This window comes from Haemorhous mexicanus, chromosome 13 (assembly GCF_027477595.1).
Source record: "Haemorhous mexicanus isolate bHaeMex1 chromosome 13, bHaeMex1.pri, whole genome shotgun sequence".
Classification (NCBI taxonomy): domain Eukaryota; kingdom Metazoa; phylum Chordata; class Aves; order Passeriformes; family Fringillidae; genus Haemorhous; species Haemorhous mexicanus.
The window spans coordinates 5,178,117-5,202,230 of record NC_082353.1 but is presented as its reverse complement, the minus strand read 5'-3'; the positions used below and the strand labels follow the sequence as shown (position 1 = coordinate 5,202,230).

General features: G+C 51.5%; 1 protein-coding gene across 5 annotated transcripts in view; it reads right to left on the bottom strand.

The window, feature by feature from the left end:
• The window catches only part of CPEB1 (cytoplasmic polyadenylation element binding protein 1), a 31,604-nt gene extending 7,692 nt beyond the window's left edge, over window positions 1-23,912 (bottom strand). Inside the window, exons 1-2 of one of the 5 annotated variants that reach the window (XM_059858155.1) lie at window positions 23,736-23,912; window positions 14,190-14,378 (exon numbers count right to left, since the gene is read on the bottom strand). In XM_059858155.1, the coding sequence (XP_059714138.1) occupies window positions 14,190-14,378; window positions 23,736-23,811 (265 nt within the window). In that variant the 5' untranslated portion in view covers window positions 23,812-23,912. Of the gene's footprint in view, window positions 1-1,501; window positions 1,654-14,189; window positions 14,379-14,642; window positions 14,905-23,735 lie in introns of those variants that run through there. The other 4 variants (XM_059858154.1, XM_059858150.1, XM_059858151.1 and 1 more) reach the window with 4 other exon arrangements.
• Window positions 23,913-24,114: the final 202 nt, after the last annotated feature.

The window sequence follows — 24,114 nt, the reverse complement described above, 5'->3', positions numbered from 1 at the left end:
CACTGCTCCTTCCTCCTGTGGCCCAGGAGGCCACCGGGCTCCTGTCAGCCCACAAATGTCATGTCTGGGAGGTGGCACCTCTGGTGTTTGCCATCAGTTGGGCCATGGTGCTGCACAGAACCCACAGCAGCCTGGAGTGGCTGACAAACATGAAGGTGGGTTATGAGACAGATTGGCCAGGAGAACCCACTTCATGTGGGAGAAGTTCAGAGACCACACATCCCAGATTACAGACCTCAGAAGTGCTCTGGGACAGGGCCCTCTGCCCAGTCCATGCCGTTCCCTGCCACTTGTCCTGAAGCAAGCTGGGGCTCGGGGGGGCAGCTCACCAGGGATGGGGGCACACACCAGTGGCAGGCACACCTGGCCCACCAGCAGCAATTTCCAGGCTCAGAGTGGGACACTGCTCCCATCACCCCTGCCAGGGAGCTGGCTGTGGGCAGCCAGGAAGATGCCAGCCTGGGCTGCTGACAGAGAGGCTTCACTGTCCCTACTGTGTGTTCACAGCAAGTCTGTCTGGTCAGGCCTCTGCCCCAGAGCCTGCAGACAAGGATGTGCCAGACTGCTTCCCTTACACTGCAGGTTTTCCTCCCACTGAGAAGAATCCAGGAAAATGCCTCCCTACAAAGAGAGCTGCTTCTGAGCAGAGACCCAGGCCATTCAAAGGTCACCAAGTCACATCCTGGTCAGTGATCTGGGGGCAGCTGCCACCCACAAGGAGAGGGAATGTAGGGCAGAGATCCCACAGAGGCACACCACCAAGCACTCTATTCAAAAAGAGCAAGTCTCAGCAAGCTGAGTGCGGACCAGAACCAAGGGAAAAGAGCAAAGCATTCAGAAATGATTTTAATTATTCACAGGCTGCAAAACAAGGCAGCTTGCCCTGAAGCTTTCAGTTTTCAGCAAAGCAAATTTGGGATCCACTCGAGATCCTCCAAGCCCCACCTGATCTCAGCAAGCTGAACCACGAGGTTTTAACCTAGATTTTCAGCAGCTCCTATGCAGATGAGGATTAACAAGTCAAACCACCAGCCAAAGCAGGAGAGTGACAACACCGTGGTGCTCGAGTGTGCTACGATCAGACACCAGGACAGCACGGTGTCAGCGCCAGGGAGAGCTGCTGAGCACCACTGAGGCCACATGCTGGGATGTACCTATCCCAAGCTGCCTTATCCAGTGGCACACCTGCTGTGAAGCTAGCATCTCCAGCCCCACACCTGGGGAAAAAACCTCACCACCTCAACAGTACACAGGTACAGCTAGGTCCTTTACTTGAACCGTCTCCCTCATCTGAAGGCAGAGACCTCAGCAACAGTCACAACATCTTCCCACATTTGCAGAGCCTTATCCCTGTGAAATTCCCCTATTCTGGCTACATCACAGGACTAGGAACTACACTGAGAAAGGGACCTCCTGCCCCTTGCTCTCCTGGACAGGCAGCACCTGTGTTCACCCAGCCCTGCAGCCACAGAAAAATACAAGCCAGCCCAGCAGTCCTTACCTGGGCAGAGCCCGGGCAGCAGCAGCAGCCCCGGGACCGAGGGAATGTGACACAGCTGGGGAGGAGATGCTCCCTCCTAGTCACAGCTCCGAGCAGGGCACAGCATCTCCCAGCCCCGGCAAGCCGCACTTGCTGCTCTGCTGACTTCTCTGAAGCCACGTGATGTGTTTAAAAATACAGCCGGCGTATTGTTCTGGGGAGACAGCTGAATCTGTCCGACAGGCTCCAAAATCTGATTAGTCACTAAACAGCACAAGAGGCAAAGCAAAGCAGCTGATCCCACAGCCCAAGCCTTGCTGCCAACAAATGTTCCCGCGCTGACACCCTCCTCCTTGCCCAGCCAGTGAGGGCCGTGGGTTTGGAACGCCGCAGCCCCGTGCTGACCCTGGCTGCACAGCATTCCAGAGACCCGGAGCTGCTAATGCCAAGCAGGCTGCTACCAGATAATGCTGCTCTGCCCCGTATCTCCTGGTCAGCAGAGATGTGGAACCAGAACTCTATTTAGAATGCAACAGCAAGGGTTTGGGGCTCATCCAGAGCTCCCAATGGCATTACAGGGTCCAGCTGCTCTGCCCTGTTTATGACATCCTCATCTCTGCCACCACATACACATGTCTCCCATGATTTCTCAGCTCTCGCAGCAGCTACAAAACCAGTAAGGCCAGCATAAGCACACTGAAGTGGCAGGATTACTGGCCTTTAAAAGGATCTACTGTCTGGGCATTTACCACCACACAAAACCCTGCCAGCTTCAACTGCCCCAATCCTAACCTCATGTCCTGGAAGTGCTGACATCCTGCTGTTAACACAGATGGATTCCATCCAGTCCAGCAGCTTTGACAGCTCTGCACTGGCAGCACTTGATTACACACTCTGCAGGACAAACTGAGCTTGTGGGAGACCCCACATCACCCCAGTGGGCCTGACTCAGCTTCACCTGGTACCCACAGCCACACACAGGGACATTGGGAGGAAAAGCCATGAGTCAAACTCAGCATTTCCTCTTTTACCCTTGCTCTGTGACCAGGCTGTGGGCCCCGATGCCAAGCTGTGCAGGTAGCCTAGGAAACACCTGCATGAGACAGCCAGATCTTATTCCTCAGCACTATCCCAGAGGCATCCTGATCTAACTCCCTGCTCCAACCCACCAAACCCCACCTGAGGAATGGGACACAAGAGCCCAACACAGGCTGCCCACCTAAAAAAAGCCTTCAAGGCACTGGGGCCACATTTCTGCCTGGCGAGTTGGCCTTGTCTCCCCTTCCAAGCAGACAGCTCACGTAAGGGAAAAATCATTCCCAACACAAAAGCAAGATGCATCAGCAATTCCTGGAGTTAAGATCATCCCTTAAAGGCCCAAAGTGAAAAAGCAAGTATCATAGAACTACTCAGGGTAAAAAAAGAACATGAGTGCAAAGAAGTATTTTTCACACCTAGGGGGGAAATTTTAACTTGGGGGTCAACATGACTCCCATTCACCCCTCACACACCAAGAGCTTCTGGAACTTCTCCCACCTCTGCTCAATGCAGCAAGGGAGGCACACGGCAATGCTCCTCTGCAGGGGACAGCAGAAAAGGAGCTTTTAATAGAATCTGGGCACTGACTTTTGACTCGCTGCTGCAGCTCTAATGCCTGACACAGAGGAAGCACACTCTGCTCCATCTCTGGGGGTGCCAGCCCAGCACTGGCACCTCTGGGCTCTGTGAACAGCCATGACACCATATGGCACTGCCAGGTCCTGACCACACAGGCCACTCCCTGGAGAAGGAACATTTTTCAAACTACTCCCCTTCCTGAGCTGAGCTTTCCCTAATAACTGCTGTTTGGATACACCATTATTCCTGCATCAACTCAGCGGCCCTAAAGAAGCCCAGGGGAGCACACTCAAGACTCCCAGACCCATCATACCTGAGCCAGACACAAACCATGAGCCCACAGCACTGGTTTCAACTCTTGAGGTCATCTCTACCTGCAGACCCCAAATTATCCTTTAAATCCCACTACCAACCACTGAACTACCACCCTGAATGTCAGTTTACACTAATAAGCAGATCACTCCACCAGCACAAGCTGCAATTCAGAGCACACTTTGGAAAAGTGTCCCAACAGCAAGATGTCCAACGCAAGCACTAAGAATAGCTTTTACTACTCCATCCACCAGGTAAGACGTGCAATTTAAGCACCTGCCCAGGACCCTGGAGCACACAGTTCTTCCCTGTACACTGTAATTGGCAGCCATTTGGCTTGTAGACCTTCCTAGCAGCTTTGCCTGTGCCCATTCTGTATGAGAGGAATATAAAGATGAGCCCCAAGGATTGCTGGTGGTGGCAGCTCAGGGAAAGAAGGGCTCTAGGAAAACAACCACTATGCTGATGACAAGTGACAGTTTACTGCCTTGGATAACACCTTAAGAGCAACAGGATCATTTAGGAGGGAAAAGACCTCCAATATAGAGTTCAACCTTTGACCAATCACCACTCTGCCAGCTAGACCAGAGCACCAAGTGCCACACCCAGACACTTCACATGGAGCACCCACTGAGTTTATGCCTGATGGACAGAGCTGACCAAACCTCAGCTACCTCCAAACTGCCCTTTGAACAAAATGCTTCAGCTCAGCTCTGTGGGAGACCACCCAGACACCAGCATACAATATCTGTGCTGATGCTCTTCACTCCCTGGTCCATCAGTTTCATCAAATTATCCAGAAACTGAGTCTTGCCCAGAGCAAAAATCCCCCAGGTCCTTCCTTCCTTCTTCCTCCTGAGTCTGGAGAAAGAACATCATTGGGAGCTCCCGCATGGCTGAGAAGAGCATTTGCCACATGGCCCTGGAGACACATGAAGAGCGGGCCAAGGACCTCCTGCTGCAGGAACAGTCTGCCAGGCCCCATCCTTGAGCTGCCAGCTGTGTCTGGCACCCACAGACTCTGTGCACAGGCTGCTTAACACCACCCTGGCCACAGCCCCAGGGCCAGAGGAGCACACACACTTTCAGAGGTATTACTCTGGAGATGTGTTCCAGCCTTTAGAAATTCACTGCAGGGCTGAAAAAGCCTACTTTGAAAAGTCCAGGACTTGCCTGAACAAGGCCTTCAAAGGGTCACCTCTGCAGGCTGGCACCTCCAGCAAGACAGGGATTGCCATCTCCACAAGTTTACCTGCTCAGAGATTACTCAGCACAAGAAAGATGGCAAGGCTGTTAAGACCTCCTGCTGCATCCACCAACTACTACACAGGCTGGAAGTTCACCTTTCTGCCTGGATCTCCCCACAGAACAGGAATGCTCTTTACCAGGAGGAAGAGCCAGGTTTCGGTGACACCTGCCATGCCCAGAGGCTGCAGCACATTTGGGGCAGGGCAGCAGAGGAGAGAAGCAGTGTGATTGAGGCCCTGGAGACTGAATACAGTGCACTTTCTTTTGTCATGCATCAAATAAGCTTGTAAAGTTAAAAAAAAAAAAAAGGCTGATGTCCTAAACAATAGCCTGCTGCAATTCCAGAAAAACAGCTCGTCTGCAGTTTTTACCACCCAGCCAAGCTCTGCCCTGGTGGGGTGGGAGCAAGCAGAACGTTTTAGTCAGCCAAAAAGCAGCACCTCCTACAGCCACTGAGAAACTCCGTGGCAAGAGAAACATTTGCATGTCTGAAAAGCAAATGGGCACCTCAACCAGCTCCTACAGCTGTAGTTCAGCAGTGTCACAGCCAGACAAGCTGCCAGGGTGAGCAGCTTACCCTTCCACACACCAGTACCAAACAGCTCAAAGGTCATGGCAGGGAAAGGGTGACCAACACTCCAGTCTAATTCTAAATTTCAGGACCTCTCACCTGCAGCTGTGGGACCTGGAGCTGCCTGCACAGGAACATTGACTGAAACGTGGCCAGCAGCTGCAGTGGCAAATGTGGGGCTGGAGCACACAGGACAGGGACACAAAAAAATCCAAGGAAAAGCTGCAGCAAGAGCAGTGGCACAAAAATGTCTTCCTCTTAAGTGGAGCAGCCACGGGACAAGGCCCAGGGGTGGAGGGAACTGTGTCCTTAGAGCCCCGAAGCTCACCTGAGCAGCACACTGGATACATCCAGAGGATCTGCCCTGCTCAAATTCTTCACCTTTCATTACATTCCCATTACCCCACTGAAAAAAAAAAAAAACAGCCAGTGCTGTTATTAGAGGAGCCATGCTAAGTCCAAGGCACACTGTCCTCTCCAAGGTGTATCACCACAGAAGCCCCAATAATCTTGAGCCAACTACCAGCTCTGGAGAAAAGCACCTCTCGAATCTGCAGATGTAATCAAAGCAGCAGCAAACACCATCTAAGTAGGACCTACAGCAGAACCCGTTTTTTTTTCCTGAACTACAAAAGAGGAACCTCTGCCCTCACAGATTCTTCATTTGGGGCAAAGAAAAACTGAAGATATTCCAGCAGCTATTTCTGGTTTGCTAAGAAGGGGGCAGGGGAATAAAAAAAGGCAGCATGATCCCACAGCTGAACCACAGAATTAGAGTCAGGACGCCTGAGGTCTATTCTTGGTTCTGGCACCAACATGGTAAGTCACTTGCCCTGAAAAATGGAAACAGCAGCATAACTGGGAACAACTAGAAGATTATTGCATTAACATCTGAGAGCACTGGTCCTCTGCTGGCACTGAGAGCAGGGCCCGGCTGACAACAAGGCTCACAACTTCCTGAGGCAGGGAATTTACTCCTGTGTGTTTCTAGGAAGAGAAAACAGCTGCCCAAGGTAAATATAAAAATCAGAAAAGACAGCTAAAATGCAATTCAGGATTACAAGTGCCCAGGTAATTGTATTCACTAAGCAGGCTGCCACAACCACAGTTGTCTTTAAAAAGATCAGAACACTGAAATACAGCAGGTTTTAACATGTATCAGTCCCAGAGAGATTTAAAAGCCAACATATTCAGGTCAAATTCTGCACAACAAGCTTCAGCTTTGCAAGCCTCAAGAACAAACACTTCTATATTTAAGTACCAAACTCCTCTCAATTATCTGCTGCAACATCTAGGGTGCAAACTGTGCTGTGTGTGTTACCTGACGTGGTAACAAGGGTGAGTGACTCATCCTCAGCTGCATCACAGTTTGGGGGTGTCAAGGCCAGGATACACCTTTAGAAGGGGGACTCTCTGGAAGGGGGCAGGGTGTTGGCCAGACCCCTCTGCAGGCTGCAGTGAAGGAAAAACAACTGGAAAAAAGACAGACTTTAGTCCCAAAACTCAATTTTCTTTGGGAAATGGCACACAAGCCTCACTGAGGCCTTCAGCTGGAATAAAGCCACTGCCAGACTGGCACTCCCCAGCCCCACCAGTGGTGTAGGTTCCCTGTTACCTTCCAGAGGTCTACACCCCCTAGCATCACAGCTTGGGAGTTTGCCTCACCTTCCCCTCCACACTCCTGGGGAGAAAACCAGGCAGAGGGGCAAGGAGGGATGGCCCCATGGCCATCTCAAATGTGTGGCACCAGCTGCTGTGCCCGAGAGCAGCCTCTGTGCTGGCAGCAGCACAGACAGCACCTGTGATTCAGCTGTTTTGCCATCACCTAAGGGACCAGGCACAGGAGAAGTGAGCTTGCAGATGTGGATAGAAGGTGCCACCCTGGCTGAAGATGCCTTGCCCAGTGCCTCAGCCCTACAACAGCACCACTCAGCCTCTGTGCAGACAGCTCAAGGACCACAGCATCCTTTGGAAGGGGATGATTCCCAAGCCAGCTCAGGGGAGGTACACACTTAAAAAGGTGTTTTTGTGGAAACAACCAGGCAGAAATAGTTTCTGGAGCCCCCTTGGGCTACATTTCTGCCCCTCTCCAGCAGCTTTCCTACCCTGCTCTGAGCAAGAGCTGGGCTGGATGACCTCAACCTTCCAACTGGAGCTACCCTAAAAACCCCAGCCTGCCAAGAGCACAGAAGAGGGCCCACAAACCTCTGCTACAGGCACACTGGGAGAGCAGGTCCAAAAGCTGTTTCCTAATCAGCTCCATGTGGAAGCACTCGTCTCAGCACGTGCCGCAGAGTTTGCAGTAAAGGCACTGAGTCAAAAACACATTCAAGACCTCTTCTAGAAAGGTCCCATGCTCCTGATGGAGCTGCAGCACAGCCTTTTGAGTCAGTTTGCCCAGCAAGGAACCCTCACATCCACTGCTTAGACATGCAGCAGTGCAAGGGCTGCAGGAAAACCTCATCTCCGCTTTGACTGATGCATTTTTGGGGATGAATCCTGCTCCAGGCCAGGGCTTGCACACACTAAACCACTCTCCCTGCTGCTACCTCCATATCAATCACAGGAAAGACTAAGCCATGAATTGCCTGTGGCAGTTCAGACCCACCAAACAGCAGCTCCAATGCTCTCCCTGGAAGGGAATGTGCCTTTTAAGGCTCAGTTCCTGAGTGAGCCAAGAGAAATGCTCTCCAAATCACCACTGAACAGAGCCACAGGGCCGCTCCAGAGGCCACAATCAAACAGCCCTCCCTGGCAGCAGCCAAGGGGAGGGTTTTGGGTGGTACATGCCTGCTCCCACAAGCTGCCTCCAGCATAGGACTGGAGCTGCTCTGACCCATTTCAGGTCTGGCTGGATACAAGCAGAGATCCTGGTTGGGTTCCTGTTCCAGTTACTCCCCTATTTGCATCTTCTGTTTTACAGCATCAGCGCAGATAAAAATAAATCTGTTTTAGGAAAAGCTGCTCAAATGGAAGCTTTAAGAGTTGGACTGAGAGCAACTTCCTTTAGAAACCAAGCTCAGGTTTGATACTTCTTTTACTTATTTGATACATATTTTATTCTGTTAAGGATCAAATACTGCTGCCACATGAGCAGTGTGCAGCTTTTAAGTGTTTCCCACTCTCCAGCACGGGTGGCTGAAGCCAAGCACTGAGGAATCAGACCACTGAGCATGAGCAGCTCTTATGGAAACACATTCAAGGAACAAGTGCCCATTAAGCACCCACATCAAGCAAGTCCTTAGAAGAGTGATACAAGCACAAGGATGGCATGGGACAAGCTCTTAGTAAGGCTGTCTCAGGTACTCCTGGAATACCAGCACCAAGCAGGAGACCCAGAGAGCCAAACCAGCTCCCAGCTTGGTGCCCTTACACTGTTATCATCCACAACCTTCACACAGAAAGCAACACCACCACCGCATCTCTGCTTCCATTACTACACTCTGAACACCAGCAACCTGCTCCCAAAGAACCAGGCTGCTGGGAAAGTCTGTCATCCTTTCAAGGGAATAAAGCATACCAAGAACATGTAATTCAGGACCACCACCAGAACACTGGATACCTATTTTCCTGAGCCAGGCACAGGTCCAGGGTGAGCAGGAGTTGCCCTTCCCTCCTCATCCCAGCAGCACAAAGGAACCTTTCACTGAGTTTCCTGGGCATACTTGGGCTTAGATGGAAGTAGGTATCACTCAGGTAAAGTGCTCTCCCCCCACACCCAAAGCACCCCTTTCATTACAGAGCAGGAAAAATCATACTTGGAGACTCTGATGCCAAACTAGTGTTGTCCAGACACTGAGCTCTCCATCAGGATGCACCTCTGAAATCTTCCCCTAGCACAAGGAGAAGGATTTACACAGGCAAGTCAGAATACCCAGGAGCTGAGGACACACCTAGGTCAGCTGAAGCCACTTGCCCAAAAGACAGCGGGAAAAACATCAAGGAGAGACCTGGACATGCACAAAGGAGAGCTCTATGGAGCTTGGCATGGCTTAGCCAAGCAGCAAATTAAACAGATGGAGAACTGGGGACCTAAATCCTCTGCCCCAAGCTCTGCATCCTACCACTCAAACCAGCAGCTTGAGGAAAGCCAGTTATTGCCATGCTGTATTTATAAACAGCCACCCCAGGCTGAGCAGCACCTCTCCCCTGGGGGGCTCAGGTGCCTTCCACCACACACAGCATTTGAGGACACACTGAAAGCAGCCTGACCTCAGGGAGCAGCTTATGAATCCCTCCTGCTGTTATCAAGAAGAAAGGCAAGGAGTCCATGACAACAACCGTTCTTCCTGTGCAACATGTCTTTTCTTTCATCTTTCAGATGGGGCTTTGCCTTGAAGACTTCAGAGAGATTCATGTTCTGAGGCCTCACTATCTGCCAGGCAACACACAACAGACTGCCCGCAGCTCCAGCCTGGCAGATTTTAAGCAACTACAGATAAGCAAACTTATTGCAAAAACGAGTTGCTGTGCTCTGGGAAGCAGAATTGCCAAGGGCTGGAAAGATTCAGCAGCATTTTCTTACCATGGGCCATTTCCCCAGAACCAGAGCGACAGGAGCTGCAACCTTGCAGGCTGGAGAAATGAGACAGCAGCAGCCACCCCGCAGAGGGCACAGATGAGGCTGGAGCTGCAGTCTCAAGAGCAAATCCAAGGAAAAGCTCAAATCTGTTGCTACACCAGCAGCTTTAAGGTCACACAACAAGCAGAGAGGCAGATGCAGCAAGGGGCTCCATCAGATGCCAGCAGGAAGACCTCACCTCAAGAGCCCAACATCCTCTCCAGGGGACTTGATCCTGCTAAAAACACTCCCAGGTTAGCACTGCAGACTTAGTGTTAACAGACTGGTTTTAGGGTGATTTCCCTGTAGGCAAGTCTGCTGTCCCACATAGGGACAGCTCCCAATGTAGGGCAGGACAGACCAGCCAGAGTGAGCAGCTGGCACACAGGCTGAAAGCCAGGCAGGGAGACTCAAAATCTGCTGTGCACTGCTGCTCTCCAGGCAAAAACTGGATCGAGGCCCCATTTGCCTGCACCCCTTGAGAAACAGGGCAGTGAAGGTAAAGGATATAATCAAGGGCAGCCCCACCTCGCTGCCTCTTAACTCAGATCTCAGCACACCTGCTCGCCTACTCAGAGGCTAAAGACAGGGAAATGCAGCCTCAAGAAACACAGAATGGCAGGACTGCAAGTGTTAAAGGCCAGCTTCCTGCACAAGTCCCTCCCCAGGTCACAGAGCAGGTTGCTGGGACTTGCTGAAGTATTTCCAGCCTGACAGATCTAGTGGCAGCAGAGGGTTTGAGACACTTTGCCGGCTGTGAGACAGCAGTTCAATCCTACAGCCAGGAAGTGCCAGCAGCTCGAGCCTGCAGCAGCCACTGCCTCCAGAGAGCCTCTCCAGGCACCAGCAGTGCCTCTGGCACACTCCCCAGAGCTCAGCACACACCCTCTGTGCATTACAGGCCTGGTGCAGAAGGAAAACTCCTCACAAATAACCCTGTCTAGGCGCAAGGGGCTCAGCAGCCCTTCGGGAACAGAGGATGTAGGCAGGACTGGGGCATAAAAGCCAGCCCCACTGTTCTCCGGCCCCCAGTCAGCTGGCATGTGCTGCTACTGCACCAAGCTGTGTGGTGACAACGCCCTGGGAGCACAAGGTGACACCAGAAGGCTTTGCAGCCAAAGGTCCTTCCCAAGCTGAGGAAGCTCGGTGCTGGCAGGAACTAGACAGAGAAGAGGTCCCAGCCCATCAGTACTCAAGCACAGCACTGCAGGGGACCACATCAGCAATATTTTTAGCCTGATTGTTAGCTATTTTGTTGCATTTCCACCCTTCCAGCCACCTCTCCGTGGGTCCGCACAGCTGAGTCACTGCTGGAACCTTCCAAACGCTTGGGCGCCAGCAGCACAACAGTTTGCTTGGCAGTGCCAGCCCTCCCCCATGCCCAGCACTGCCGCAGCCTCACCTGCCTGCAGGACACCCCGATGGAGACCCCAGCAGCACTCAGACACAGCAACATCCTCTCCATATCCTCCCTCTTTCCATCATTGCATGGACAGGCCACCTGGAAGCACCAGCATCTGCCAGCTCCTCAGACCCACAGAGCTTTCAGGCACGGGACACTTTTCTGCCACCCAGAGTGTTCCACAGCCTTTCAGAAAACACATCTGAGCTACAAGCCCTCTGCTCCCAAGGAGCTCCACTGCCACTCCTCCAGGGCCCTGAGGAAGGGCTAAGGCCCCACAGAGATGGGAGGTGTGGGTGGCTGAAGCAACACTAAGCTGTGCACAGGACCAGCCTTTCAGCTCTCCAGCCAGCACATACCATCCCCACAGCTCTGAGAGCAGGAGAGTAACAGCAGCCCAGACCATGAGGCACTCCTGGCCCAGCTGCTGCTCATCTGCAAAGGGAGTGTGGGAGTGAGAAGGAGAACACTGTCTCAGGATCACAACACCGCCAGCCACAGGGCACTGGACCCTCTGCACAGCCACTGAAGGCCAGAGGCTGCTCTGAACAAGCAGCACAGCTGCACTTGGGCAGGTCTTACACCCCACCAACTCCTTCTCTGTGTACTAATGGGAATACCAGGAGTCAGAAGTGAAGAAACAGGCCTCTCCAGACAGCACTGGGTGCCATCTTCCACCAGCTGTTACCACACTTGTCACAACCACCCAGTGAGCACAGATCATCAGAGCCCAGGGCTGTGCTTGAGGCAAGATCCTTTCCACAGCTCTATCCAGGCCTCTGCGGCAGGCAGGAGCTCCAGCACAAAGCACTGCAGTCAGTGGGGGCACCTGACACCAGATACACCCTCTGTGAGCAGAGAGGTCACCAGAGCACCTTCAAATCCTCTCCAACTCAATCTCTCTCCTGAAACCAGCAGCCCTTCCACCCCCTTAGCAGTAAATTCCCACCACCGGCATGGCCATGCCAGCCCCACCACCCAACCTCTGAGGCGCAGATCCTGCCCCGGGCTCGTGCCAGCACTGCTCGCCTGCCTGCCGGAGCACTGCGGAGACATCCATGCCTCTGCCAAGGCAGGCTGGCAGGAAGCTGGCCAAGAGAGCTCTGGAGATGGCTACAGAGGAGCAGGTGGAGCTGGGACATCCGCACTAAGGGGCTGCCCCCATGTGTGACAGCCTCGTTCCGCAGCGCGCTGCGCACCGAGCCCAGCGCCAGGGCTGCGAGCAGCAGGGTCGCTCCAGGGGATGTCACCTGCTCCAAGTGTGCTCTTCATCCATTAAAGACCCTGTGACACAGGGAACAGCAGGGCTCCAGTCTGCCAACAGCCAGAAGGGGCTCAGAGCAGAGCTCTGAGGCACCTGGCTGGCCCACTCCACACTAACAACAACTTGCTTCTTCCTCCTTCGAGGTCTCAGCTGGCAATGAAAGTACAGGCAGGAGTGTGTGGTATTCCCTGGTTCATTAGGGGAAGCCCACAGGACCATGTGGAGGTTTGCTCACTGGAGCAGAGCAAAGCTTAATAAAGCTACCGCAGCTGGGCTGCAGGCAGACCTCAAGTGCCCATGCCAGGCCCCACATGCCAAGTCTTGTGGAAATTAAATGCAGAAACTCAAACGAGCTGTGCAGATTGAGCTGTTCAAACTCTGCTACCCCACTAGTACTTTTTTTTTGCTCTTTTACAACTCATGCAGCAACTCAGGGCTGTGTCCCAGAAGCTCTTCCTATGCTCAGGACAGCATTCCCTCGGCCCTCCAAACATCTACACAGGCAAGCCCCACTGCCCAGCTCCCCCACCCAAGAAGCTATCTATACTCCTGTCAGCACCAACTCCATGCCTGGGGCCTCCGTGTCACCCAAGTCTGCATAGCGATGCACTCCCCTTTTAACAAAGCAGCAGCATGCTGCTATAAAGGGATGAGTTTCTGTAGCAACCAGGCTGTACTTGTACAAACTCTGCCAAAGCACTAGATCTTTCCACAGACTGATACTTAAACGAACACACTGTTTGTGAAACTGGTTTTTACACGCCTCAAAGGCTACCAAGTGAACTCTTCCCTGTTTTACCCCTCTGCTCCAACACCAGGCTGAGAGGATGCATTAAGTTTGTGCATGCATCACTCCTTCCTCCTGGGATTTTACAGGGAAGGCCGGTGTCTCAAACAGTTAACTGGACCCCCACATTGCTGGGGGGGGGGGGTGGGGCGGCACCCAGCATCCCTGGAATCCCCCAGCCCATCCCGGCTGCAAAAGCAGACTGGAGAGGATCAAGGGGGAAGGGCACACCAGCCAGCAGCGCGTGGCTGCAAGCCCACACCCTGCCCATCACGTAGGTTTGCGCTGGACCAGAAGAGTTAAAACAAGAAGCCATTCCACTGCATCTCCTGCAGCCCACTGCCAGGCACAGCCCGCTATTTCTAGTTGAGCGTGGGAGTGGAGAAGGATCCCTCCAAGTCTCCCACCCAGCCCCAACCTGGCTGAAGTTGTTGGGTGCTGGCTGTACCACACCCCACAGCAGAGTTGGGCAAGTGAGGCTGCCAGGACTTTGGCAATGGGGCACAGGGGGGACCCCTCCCCACCTGCAGAGCTCCCTGCCACCAGGGATTTCCTCAGGCTGCTGGAGCGAAGTTCAGCCTCACTCCTACCCAGCATGTTCAGCCTCCTGACACCACACCCCCCACCCACTCCCTCCAAACACAGCAAGAGGATTTCTCCTCTCCTGGTGAGCTTATTCCTCCAGCAGCTTTACAGCTCTGAGCAAAACAACCCTGGGCATTTCTCATCTGCAGTGAGCTGACAGCAGAGCAGAGGGGGCTGTGGCACAGGCAGCCACAGCCTCCCCAACTCAGCTGTCACATTACAAAAGCAGCACGGCTCGAGAAGCCCCCGTTAGCTGCCGCCAGCACCCTGTTACACAAGCACATCGCTCCAGGTTAGCTTGAAACCAGCCAAAAACACACACAGAATCCAACAACTGTTGCTGCATGTGTCAGCAGACTCACCGGACTGTGTGCTGGTTTGTGCTGCAGTGTCAGAGTCCTGGGTGCTCCAGGGTCTGTCCCACCCTGTCAGGTTGAGAGACTGCAGGCCAAGGCACAGATCGTTGGTATCTGGGAGGCCACGGGAAGACTCTTGCGTGGACGTAGGGAAGAGCATCCTGCTTGCCACTGCTTCTTCAGAGTCCTGGATGTCTGCTCAGATGGAGAACAAACAGAAGCTTGAGAGTTCAGGGCTGTTTTTCTCTTTTTAAAGCAGGAGTTTTCCAAAGCATTAAGCCCCAAGCCGGGTCTCGCGTCGCTCTGAAGCCACAGCTCCTGCAACCAGCAGTTGCACCCCAAAAGGGAGGGCTACCATATGTCCAGAATCCAGCCCCCCACCCCCCTCGGCCCCTCCACCTTCCTATCCCGTCTGCATTACTGACTGGGTCAGCATGTGACCAGGCTGCTGATGCTTACTGTGCTGACAGTGACGTCACTCTGCCATGCAAGAGAACTGCATCAGCTCTTACAAAATAAAGGTAAGAAGAAAGGAGACGATTTCCCCTGACAGACAAGACGGAAGCAGGAGGAAAGAGGAGCAGTTCCAGTAAATCAGGGGAGGCAGGCAGCACAAAGCAGGGCTCGTCGGCACAGCAGACACCAGGCTGGAGGCAGCAATCCCCCCAGCAACAACGAGAGAAGCAGCGACAGAGCACAGTTAGTTTTAGTGCTACCCAGCTCTCCTGTCCCCGCCTCCCTCCACCCACAAAACCCAAAAACACTTTAGTCCTGGCCAGCTTCCAGCTGCTGGCTCCGATTCAGAGCCGATGCAAAGCTTCGCAGTTCTGCTGGCATAATCTGTTTGGTTGAGCCTGGCCACTGTGCCTCACTGACTCGGCATTGTTTACCCCTGAGTAACAAGGATAACCTTCAACCCCCACAACCCAGAGAGCAGCTCATCAGCCCTGCTCCAGCCCAAACAGGCAAATCCCACTGGTACAGGAGGAAGAGGACCAAGCAGACCCATTTCACACCAGGAATTCTTCATGGCCTGTTTACCTTTCGCCGGCCTGGTCCCCCCTTTCCCAGCCCTCCCCTCCCTTGCAGGGTGTTCACAAGCCTACAGTACTGGAGATGTGGATTCTCGCCTTGGTTTAAGCCCATGCCAACAGCCTAAGGAAACGCAGCAGGTTCATAGTCTGAGAATTCCAGTTTAACGCAGGGATCTGGGGGCTGGTGAAACCACAAGATGCTCAGCTGTGCTACCCAAAATCTGAGTCAGAGGGCATTTATAAGCCAACTCCCAAGCAGCAGCAGCTGTCTCCTCCTCCTCCCCCTGCCCCCACAGCCTCCCACTGTGCCATCAGATGTACACCTCCACACACCGCTCCCGGCTCTTCTGCAGTCACTCCAGTCTGTCACATTATTCCTCACGTGCAGCCCCAGACATCCCAGACAGCGTTCCTGGCCTCCTTTTCCACATCCCATGCCACTCGGATGCCCACGAGCAAAGCCCAGGCAAAGGCTGGTGGCAGCTGGGTAGCCTATGTGTGACACAGGCCACTGCTGCCAGAGGCAGGACCCTTGCCTCCACCCCATGGCACTTTGGGAGCATCAGCATGCCCTGACCCCAGGGAGGGGACTGAGGCACCACAGGCAGGATCAGAGTATTTAAAACCATAACCTGCTGGCAACATGTCACCTTCCCCCCTCCCAGCTGCAGCCTCCTCCACAGCACTCCACCAGGATAGCATCCACCAGGGTGTTTCCTACTCCTAGTAATACTAGTACAAGCTGTAGTGCCAATTCAGTCACATTACTACCAAGCACCTGTAACAGCATCTATTCCTCTGACAGCATCACACTGCATCTCCAGCATGGTATTCCACTGCATCAATTCTTCCCAGACAGTTTTTTGATGGCTTGTTTTGGACATCTCTAACATAGGGAGGAGAAGATCAAGACACAGTGCTCAGCCAACTCAGTTCCCACAGCAACCATAACTTGTCCATATGAATATGTAACATTCCTGCCTTTATGAAAAAGCACGAGTGCTGTGCACAGATCCCTGGCAGCAGGAGACTCCCTTCCCTTTGGGGACCAGGGATCTTGCTAGGTCTCAAAAGAGTAATTCCCACCAAGCTTCATCTTCTGGAAAGCACGGACACAGAATACAGACACACAGCAAAACCTGAATCCCAACAGCTTGGATGAAACCCACAACTGAAGAAATAAGGAAAATAGGGAACAAATTTATCTGTGACAGGAAGCACTCACTCTGCAGTAGCAGAGCTTTCCCTAACTATCCGCATTTTTCAGGAAATAAACTGTTTAATTTAATCAAACCAAATCAGATTCAAGTAAAAGATCCATGATTCCCTCTGATGACTTCAATCCACATTAAAAACAAACTCCCTGCAATCCAGTTACAGCTCTAACTGTGGAAGCACAGAGCAGAATCCACTCAGATAACCAGCAGTTTTTAATTAGACCTTTTCCCATCGGAAGCCAACAACCAGCCCAAGCTGCTTCCCCTTTAATACTCCCAGCCAGGCTGAAAGACAGATACAGGTCATCCAGGCAAAACAGCCACTAAAAAAACAAAGAGAACTTACACAGATTTCTGGACTAGTTATTTTTAAAAGTCCAGAGCCTGGAGATTTGTTACAAAGCAACCAACTGTTGTAGGCAGAAAAAACTAATCAGATACTAGAGCAGGAAGAATTAAACTTCCAACAAAAATTCAGTTTAAGAGTCATAACCTCAAGCTGTGAATATCTAAATGCCGACCAAATACTAAATAACTTCACTTTGCAATCTGACACAGCCCAACCCAAATGCTTTACTGCAGATTTTTCCAAGCACCAACCACCAGCACAAGCCCTTCCAACCTGGATTTTTCCCTGGAGTTGCCACTGGAAGCCAACCATCCTGGCAGAGGGAGCGGCGCTGTGCTGGGCTCGTGCCCGAGCATCTGGGAGAGACTGAGCTCCTGCCTCCCAAGTCTGTTGGGTTTGATTTCAACAGCATTATGAGAACAAAGTCCTTAACAAAACACTCCCTTGCTGGCCTTGGAGCAAGTGTCTCTCCTGAGTGACTCCCTCCTGGCCTGTCCAGGAGATCCCTGCAGCCAGGCCATGCCACAGCACAGGCCAGACAGCTTTCCACACCACTACCCACATGGAAAGCTGCATTTTCCAGACTTTAAACTGTGAGCCCTGGATTGAAGACATTCCAAAGGCTCTTGAAGATGAGGATCTCCAGAGCTCAGCTCTCACCTGCAGGCAAGGGCAGCTCCCACAGGCCCAGCTCCTGTCCCCACCCTCCCCACTCAAACCACTTGAGGCAGGTGAGTTCCCACACAGGAAGCTGGGTTGGGGAGCTCATCTGGTTAAAACCAAGCCACAGGGAGTTAGTTTTAAGCCTGGCTCTCTCCCCTGATCTGGTATGCAGCATGGCTGCACCAACCAGGCACTTCAAACAAGAAAATATTTAGGAAATTACAGCCTAAGCCTGCATGGGAAGGATCCACAGGGCCTGACAGCAGAAGCTGTGATCCACAGGCAGGTTGTGGGTTAAGGGAGCAGGAGGAGCAGGGAGCATGATTCAGTTCCCAGCCCATAGCAGCAGCACCACTGTGCCATCATTCTGGAAAAGGGGTGCTTCAACCTAGCACAAAGGTGCTCAGGTGTTTGAGCCTTCCAGATCCAGGAAGGCCAGCTAACAATCCAGTAAACAGGGTTTTTCTTGCTCTGGCTTTTCTCAGAATAGTTAAGCAAACACGAACCAAGTCAGATCCCATTCCTACCACCTCCACAGCCAGGACAGCTCTCCCTTTGCTCCCACATCCTGGTTTCCACCAGGGCCTGAATACAGATGAAACCCCTCCTTAAACAGGCCCCAAGCATTGACGGCAGCAGAATAAGCCCAGCTCAGCTGTAAGCTCTCTTCTCTAACAAAACCAGATTTACTCCCTGGACTAGAGTTCTGACCAAGGCTCAACTTCCAAACCAAATGTGAAGAAGCCAGAGCCAGGGGGAGAAGCCCTCAGAAGACGAACAGGAAAGCAGCAGCCAGCAGCAGCATTGCTTTGCCTTTCACACTTCTCTGCACCTCCAACTGTAAAGGCTGGGAATTGCATCCCTGAAAATTAAGCCTCTCAAGTATGTTCTGCACACAAGACAAATATCCAAGTGAAAGCTGTCAGATGAGTCAGTTGTATTCCTAAAGTGCAGTGGAGATCATTAGGGACTTAGAAAAGCACTTGTTCACCATAAACCTACTAGTAACAAGAGGTTTTTCTGAAACACAACTAAGCATCTCCCCTGCAATCTGCAAAGGTCCTGAAGTGGACGCACTTGCTGCTGCGTGACCTGTTTCACAGCCAGATGAAGGAGTCTGCCTTATTCCATAACCACAAACACTTGAGCAGCTGGCAAACAGCTACTTCAGAAACCAAGGAAGAGACACTGCAACAGTCTTGCTGCTCTGCCTCCCTCTTCCAAGAGTAACAGAGACTGTCACAGAATTACAGCACCAAAAACCTGAGTGACAGAGCTCAGAACAAATCATATAACTGCTGGATCTTCAGGAACACCACCAGTCTGTGACTACGGCAGAATACAACAGCTCTAGGCCAAGTCCCTGCTCTGCAGAACGCTGGCCTGCTTCTATCTGCATATCTGATACAAAACCCAATTACTAGAAGCACTTTCCAGTAGAGAGAAGCATCATGATGTGTAGGCAAAAACCTGGCCATGTGACACTTCAAATCCAAAGGCCAACAAGACCAAGGGAAGTAAGTCTGCTCTTTTTCTGGGGCTTAAGTGTGGAATCTCCCTATTCTGGATGCATATGTGGCATCCAGCATTTCTTTGGGGCAGGCAAAATGGCTCTGCCAGCTTCAGGTGAGCTCCTGTTCAGAATTTTACTCTGCCTCAGCACCTCCAGGTAAGCAGAGCTACTACCATTTGGGTCCCTGCATCCTAGAGCATTTTATTCCCTGATTCAAGACCATGTATATCAGGTCAGTTGCATCCAGCGCTGTCTGGAATGTTTCCTTGGGGCTGCAGACGAATTTACATTACAGTATCAGAGACACCCTTTGGACGACTAAACAAGTGATAGGTCATTAACTGACTGCAGTTAAGAGCAAACAGGAAGCCGATTTATTCATCAGCTAGTCTGGGTTTGAATTTGTCCTTCAGTTTTCCTTAAATAAAGCAGCCACAGAGTCATTAAAGCCTGATGGGCCACAACTAAGAGCCTTTAAACACTGAACTTGGCACCTGAAGCCTCTCCCATCCGAAGAAAGTCACTTAAGCATCTCCCATTTCTTCACACAATAGACTGTCAAGTTAGAGCAAAATAATGCCAGCTTTGTTGCTGTTAAATGAGCAGAGTTTAATGAATGAGAGATCAACGTTGCTGGGACATTTGGGGTACCTACGTGTCTTCAAAGCTCCTTTTAAACAAAGCACTGCCTTCAGCTGAAAATAGCAACAGGTATACAAAAGCTAGCGTGGGAGCTTTACTCCCAGCTCTACTAAAGCTGGAAGTTGTGCCTACAGTTTCAAAAGCTGGTGTATGTAACAGCACCTTCCACCCAGCAAGGCCCGGCTTTAAAGCCTAGAAAACGAACCAGCAGCCAAGGTAAGAAACTGTCCTTGCCCGCGTTCTTACTCAGAGAGGTGATAAACATATGCAACAGCTTTAAAATCACATTCCTTGTGCAGCAGCTGCTCAAGGACAGGCAGCTGCTCCAGCAGCACCATCAGGAGATGCTGACTCCTGCCTCTGTCAAGGCCACACTGCCTCTCCCATCTCCAGCACCACACAAAAAGTCACTAGAGGTTAAGGCCTGCACTGAGGAGGTGCTGCCTTTCTCCAGAGAGGAATGAGGCAGTGGGACATGCAGCAGTTGGGAAGCACCATGACCCTGTCCCAGAAGCCACCAGACAGGTTCTACAATGACAGCTCTCCCCACACCACTGCACCTCACAGTTTGGGAGAGCACCCCGAGCCTGGTGCTTGGAGAGCCCCTGGAATAGCTACCCACAAACCTCAGGGGGGTGGTCAGCCCGGGTATCCCAACAGCTGGCTCTGACAAGGCAACCAAGTTCACCAAGGAGTATCATCAGCTGCAAACTGATCTTTACAGACATCCAACTTAAGGTGTGACAAGCTGAACCTGCAGCAGCAGTCCCAGCTCTGCCCAGAAGGGGATAACAGTGACTGTGTGGATCCAGGAGTGCTGAATCAGCCTGTCCTCTCACATTGCTCAGGCTGCTGCTGGACTGATCCCAGCAGGGCCTCACTGTCAGCCCAGTAAAGTGTCTCCACACGTGCTTCCCCAATAGCATTAGTGAAAGGTCATGAACTTCTGCCATCTCTCCTCCACCACGTGTAATCCTCTTAGTGCTCAAAGGGGCTTCTTCAACACAACTCCAAGCCGGGATAAATTTAGTTTGACCTGAAGATGACAACTGAAAAGCTTGAGGGACCACGAATAGATTGAAGTCCAGGCATTTACTGCTGGAATAAAGTCTCTTCCCCAAGCTCTGGAATTAAAAGAGTTTAAGTTGTAAAAAGACAGTCCTTTCACCTACTACATTCATGGTGGACCTCCAGGTTCTTAAGCCTGCCCAAGCAAGGAATTTCATGATAATCTCGTCTCACTAACAGTTGCTCCTGCACAAGTAAAAACCCCACAGACTCAGGAATTCTCCAGAAGTGACTTGACTTGGAGCAAAGACAAAACACCACATGAGATGAAGGGTCTCTGCTCCACTGATCCCCTACCCAGAAGTTGACTCAAGGGCAAGGCAAACAGCTCCAACAACCTGTTCCAGGCTTAACCACCTGCACTGTATTCTGCATTTTAGCAATCAGCTGCTTAGCCTTACAGCCCATCAGGTGTGAATTTCTGCACAACCCAAGCCAGGGTCCAGGTGCCAAAGTAACTCCCCCATTTATAGATCACAGATGCCCCAGGATTCTCATCTTTGCTGACACTGCCAGCTTTTTCACGGAGAAGACTCTCATTAGCAACCTATTAAACATCAGGAGCAGCTCCTGCACTTTTCAGCCCCAAAGACAGGACAAAACTTGCAGAGCTGCTGCATTCAGGCCCTCCTTACCTACCCAGAGGACCCAGCTCCAACATTAAGGAAACAAGGCTAGGACTGCAAGGAGACCAGTAACTCTGAGCTGCTGATGCTTTGGCAGATGCTGACTCATTCACGAATTTACAGCTGATAACTGCTGGCCCAGGTCGCTCTCTTATCAGTACCTTCACATTTCTATTGGCCCAAGGCAGCCCTCCACCAGCCCAGCGCAGCAGGGCCCAGTATCCTTTGAGAAGTGAGGAATTCTTTCCTCACAACATCATCAGCATTTGTGTCACTATACAAGGGATTTGACACAAGCTAAAATCCTCCTGGTTTAGATAACTACTGCTGAGCAAGGCCCCCACCCTGGTCCCCAGCACTCACTGGTCAGACTGGTCTTCGGCTACCAGAGCAGGTAAAAAAAGCTGCTTAGGGTGTCCCCAACACACAACTTTGGTTTCCCTGCAGCAAAAATAACATTTGCTAGAGGAAACCCCTCTTTTTACACCCAAGTGCCAGTGTACTTGCCCTATGAGAGGTCTTCTACAGGACTTATCACCGGAAACAAGCAGTTTAACACCACTGGGAAACTCAAGAGTTTCCAAACCAGGCATCACCAGTAAGACCCCCTGCTCCAGACATCCCTAGGAAAAACCAGAGTAAGTGACAGAACACACAGACTTGCAAGCAGCAGGTCAGTAAGAACTCCTACTTCAATGCCAGGCAAACACCCCCATCCCTCAGAGAAGAGTTATCAAAGTCAAATACAGCACTGTAAGTTAAAATTGCTGTGCCAGCTCTTAAGCCCAGACACGAACCCACACCTTCACATGATCAATCTGCTCTAGCAGGCAGAGACATCTCCTTTATAAATCAGGTTAACTTTGGAGAGCTGAAACTTAATCAGGAAATACCATAAACATGTTCTAAGAGCCTATGAAATATTCCCATTCCAAATGGAGTAGGAAGGGCTAAAGCAAAGATTTCAACAAGGAAGCCAAAAATAACTCTTTCATTCACCCCCTGCAAGGAGATTAAAAAAGTATTACATTTATTTCTCCTTTATGCTTCCAGGGCATCCAGATCAGATACAGCACTGGCTACTACTGTGCCAGGGGACCAAAAAAAAAAAAAAAAAAATCCAAGCCAAATCAGCTCAACACAGCAGCAAATATCTAAGAGTGCACTACTAACCTGAATGGGTTAATATTCACTACACCACTGCTCAGGAGTAGCCAGCATAGCCTCCAATTCTACTTTACCAGACAGGTTTCAAGCAATGCTGGCCGTGGATCCAGGCCTCGAAGCAGGCAATTCACTTCCTCTGGTATTTCTGCATCGCCAGCATGGGATCACATGGCCAGATCAGCCCCAGGTCCACACTGCTAAGTCCTCAAATACCCAGGAGATTAAGCTGCACTGGAAGTCATCTGGTAGCAGTCATTTTGTTAGCCCAGAACAAAGTTGTACTGTACAGGCATCAAACAGACCCATACAGTGTGCAGGTACTCATTTAGAGCTTTTTTCCACACCCATTTGATTAAACTCAGATTACCCACGAGGTCAAGGCAACCCTGTCTCCACGTGACTGCAGAGAAACCTGCTCTGCAGAGGGAACCCTGCAAGGTCATCAGCTGGGGAGGTTCAGTCCTTTACTTCCCACTTTGTTTTGGGACCTATCCTGAGGGGTCAGTTTGTTTCCAATAACAGCTGAAGTGTTCATTGACCCTATAATTCAGAGGCTAGAGAGGCAAGAGCAATCCCTTTCAAGTCCCCAAATCCTGGCACGAGCACTGCTGCTCAGAGGTGTGCTGGCAAAAGGAGTATCAGGCACAGGTACATTTACTGGCAGACCTAGGCTGCTGCAAAGGGACAAAAGAACATCCTTCACTTGGATAAAAATAAGACCAGACCAAACACTCTCTGCTTTAGCACAGAGCTTCTGTCTTGAGGCAGCAGAACATGCCCACTCCCCTCAGCCTGGAGCAAACAGAAGCTTGCAGCACTGATTTCATCACACGAAGCTGGCTTTGCAGGGAAGTCAGCACCCACCTGTGCTCTTACATGCATGTTAACTGACCTGTGGCAAACATGGTTTTTCAAAATTCTTTTGCAATTTCAGTGTATGCAGCAACTCAGCCTCACCAACCTTGGGAGCAGATGAATCCTGCCTCCAGGAGAGGCAGACTAATGGAGTCTGCTGAGGTATTCCTACCAGCAGTTGGCAGGCCAGGCAGGGAGCACTCACATCCTGCCCACCATGACCCACAGCACCACAGAGAGGCAAGCAAGCCTTCCCAGGCACTTACACACTGCCAGGGAATACAGAAATTACCCATTTCAGGCACACAAGCTAAAACCCCTCCCACGGTACCAGGCATGCCAACACCCACACCACTGAGGATCACCACCACGAGGTCCCACCAAGCACCTCCCCACCCCAGCAGCCCCTCTCCCTCACCTGGCAGGGCATCACATTTGCCTTTTGTGACAGGCGTGGTGCAGACTCCACTGAAATCCAGAGAGTTGTCCAACATGGCATTTATTCGGCGGAATATATCTGCATTGCTGCAGGTGGAAAGTGCAGGGGCATTCGGGCTATCCCAGCAGTCTTTTATGCTCCTCACAGGATCTTCTTTCTGGTAAAAAAGAACCAGTACATGTGTCAAATAGGCAAGTACTCAGCTTTCAACACATTGTGGAAAGCCTGGACTGCCTCCAATGCTCACATTAGCTTAGGTCTTAGCAACACTCAAACCCAGTTCGTGGCATTAAAGAAGCAGTTAAGCAAACGGGTCAGCAATTTGTCAGCACAGCACACTGGAGCACACTGCCATCAC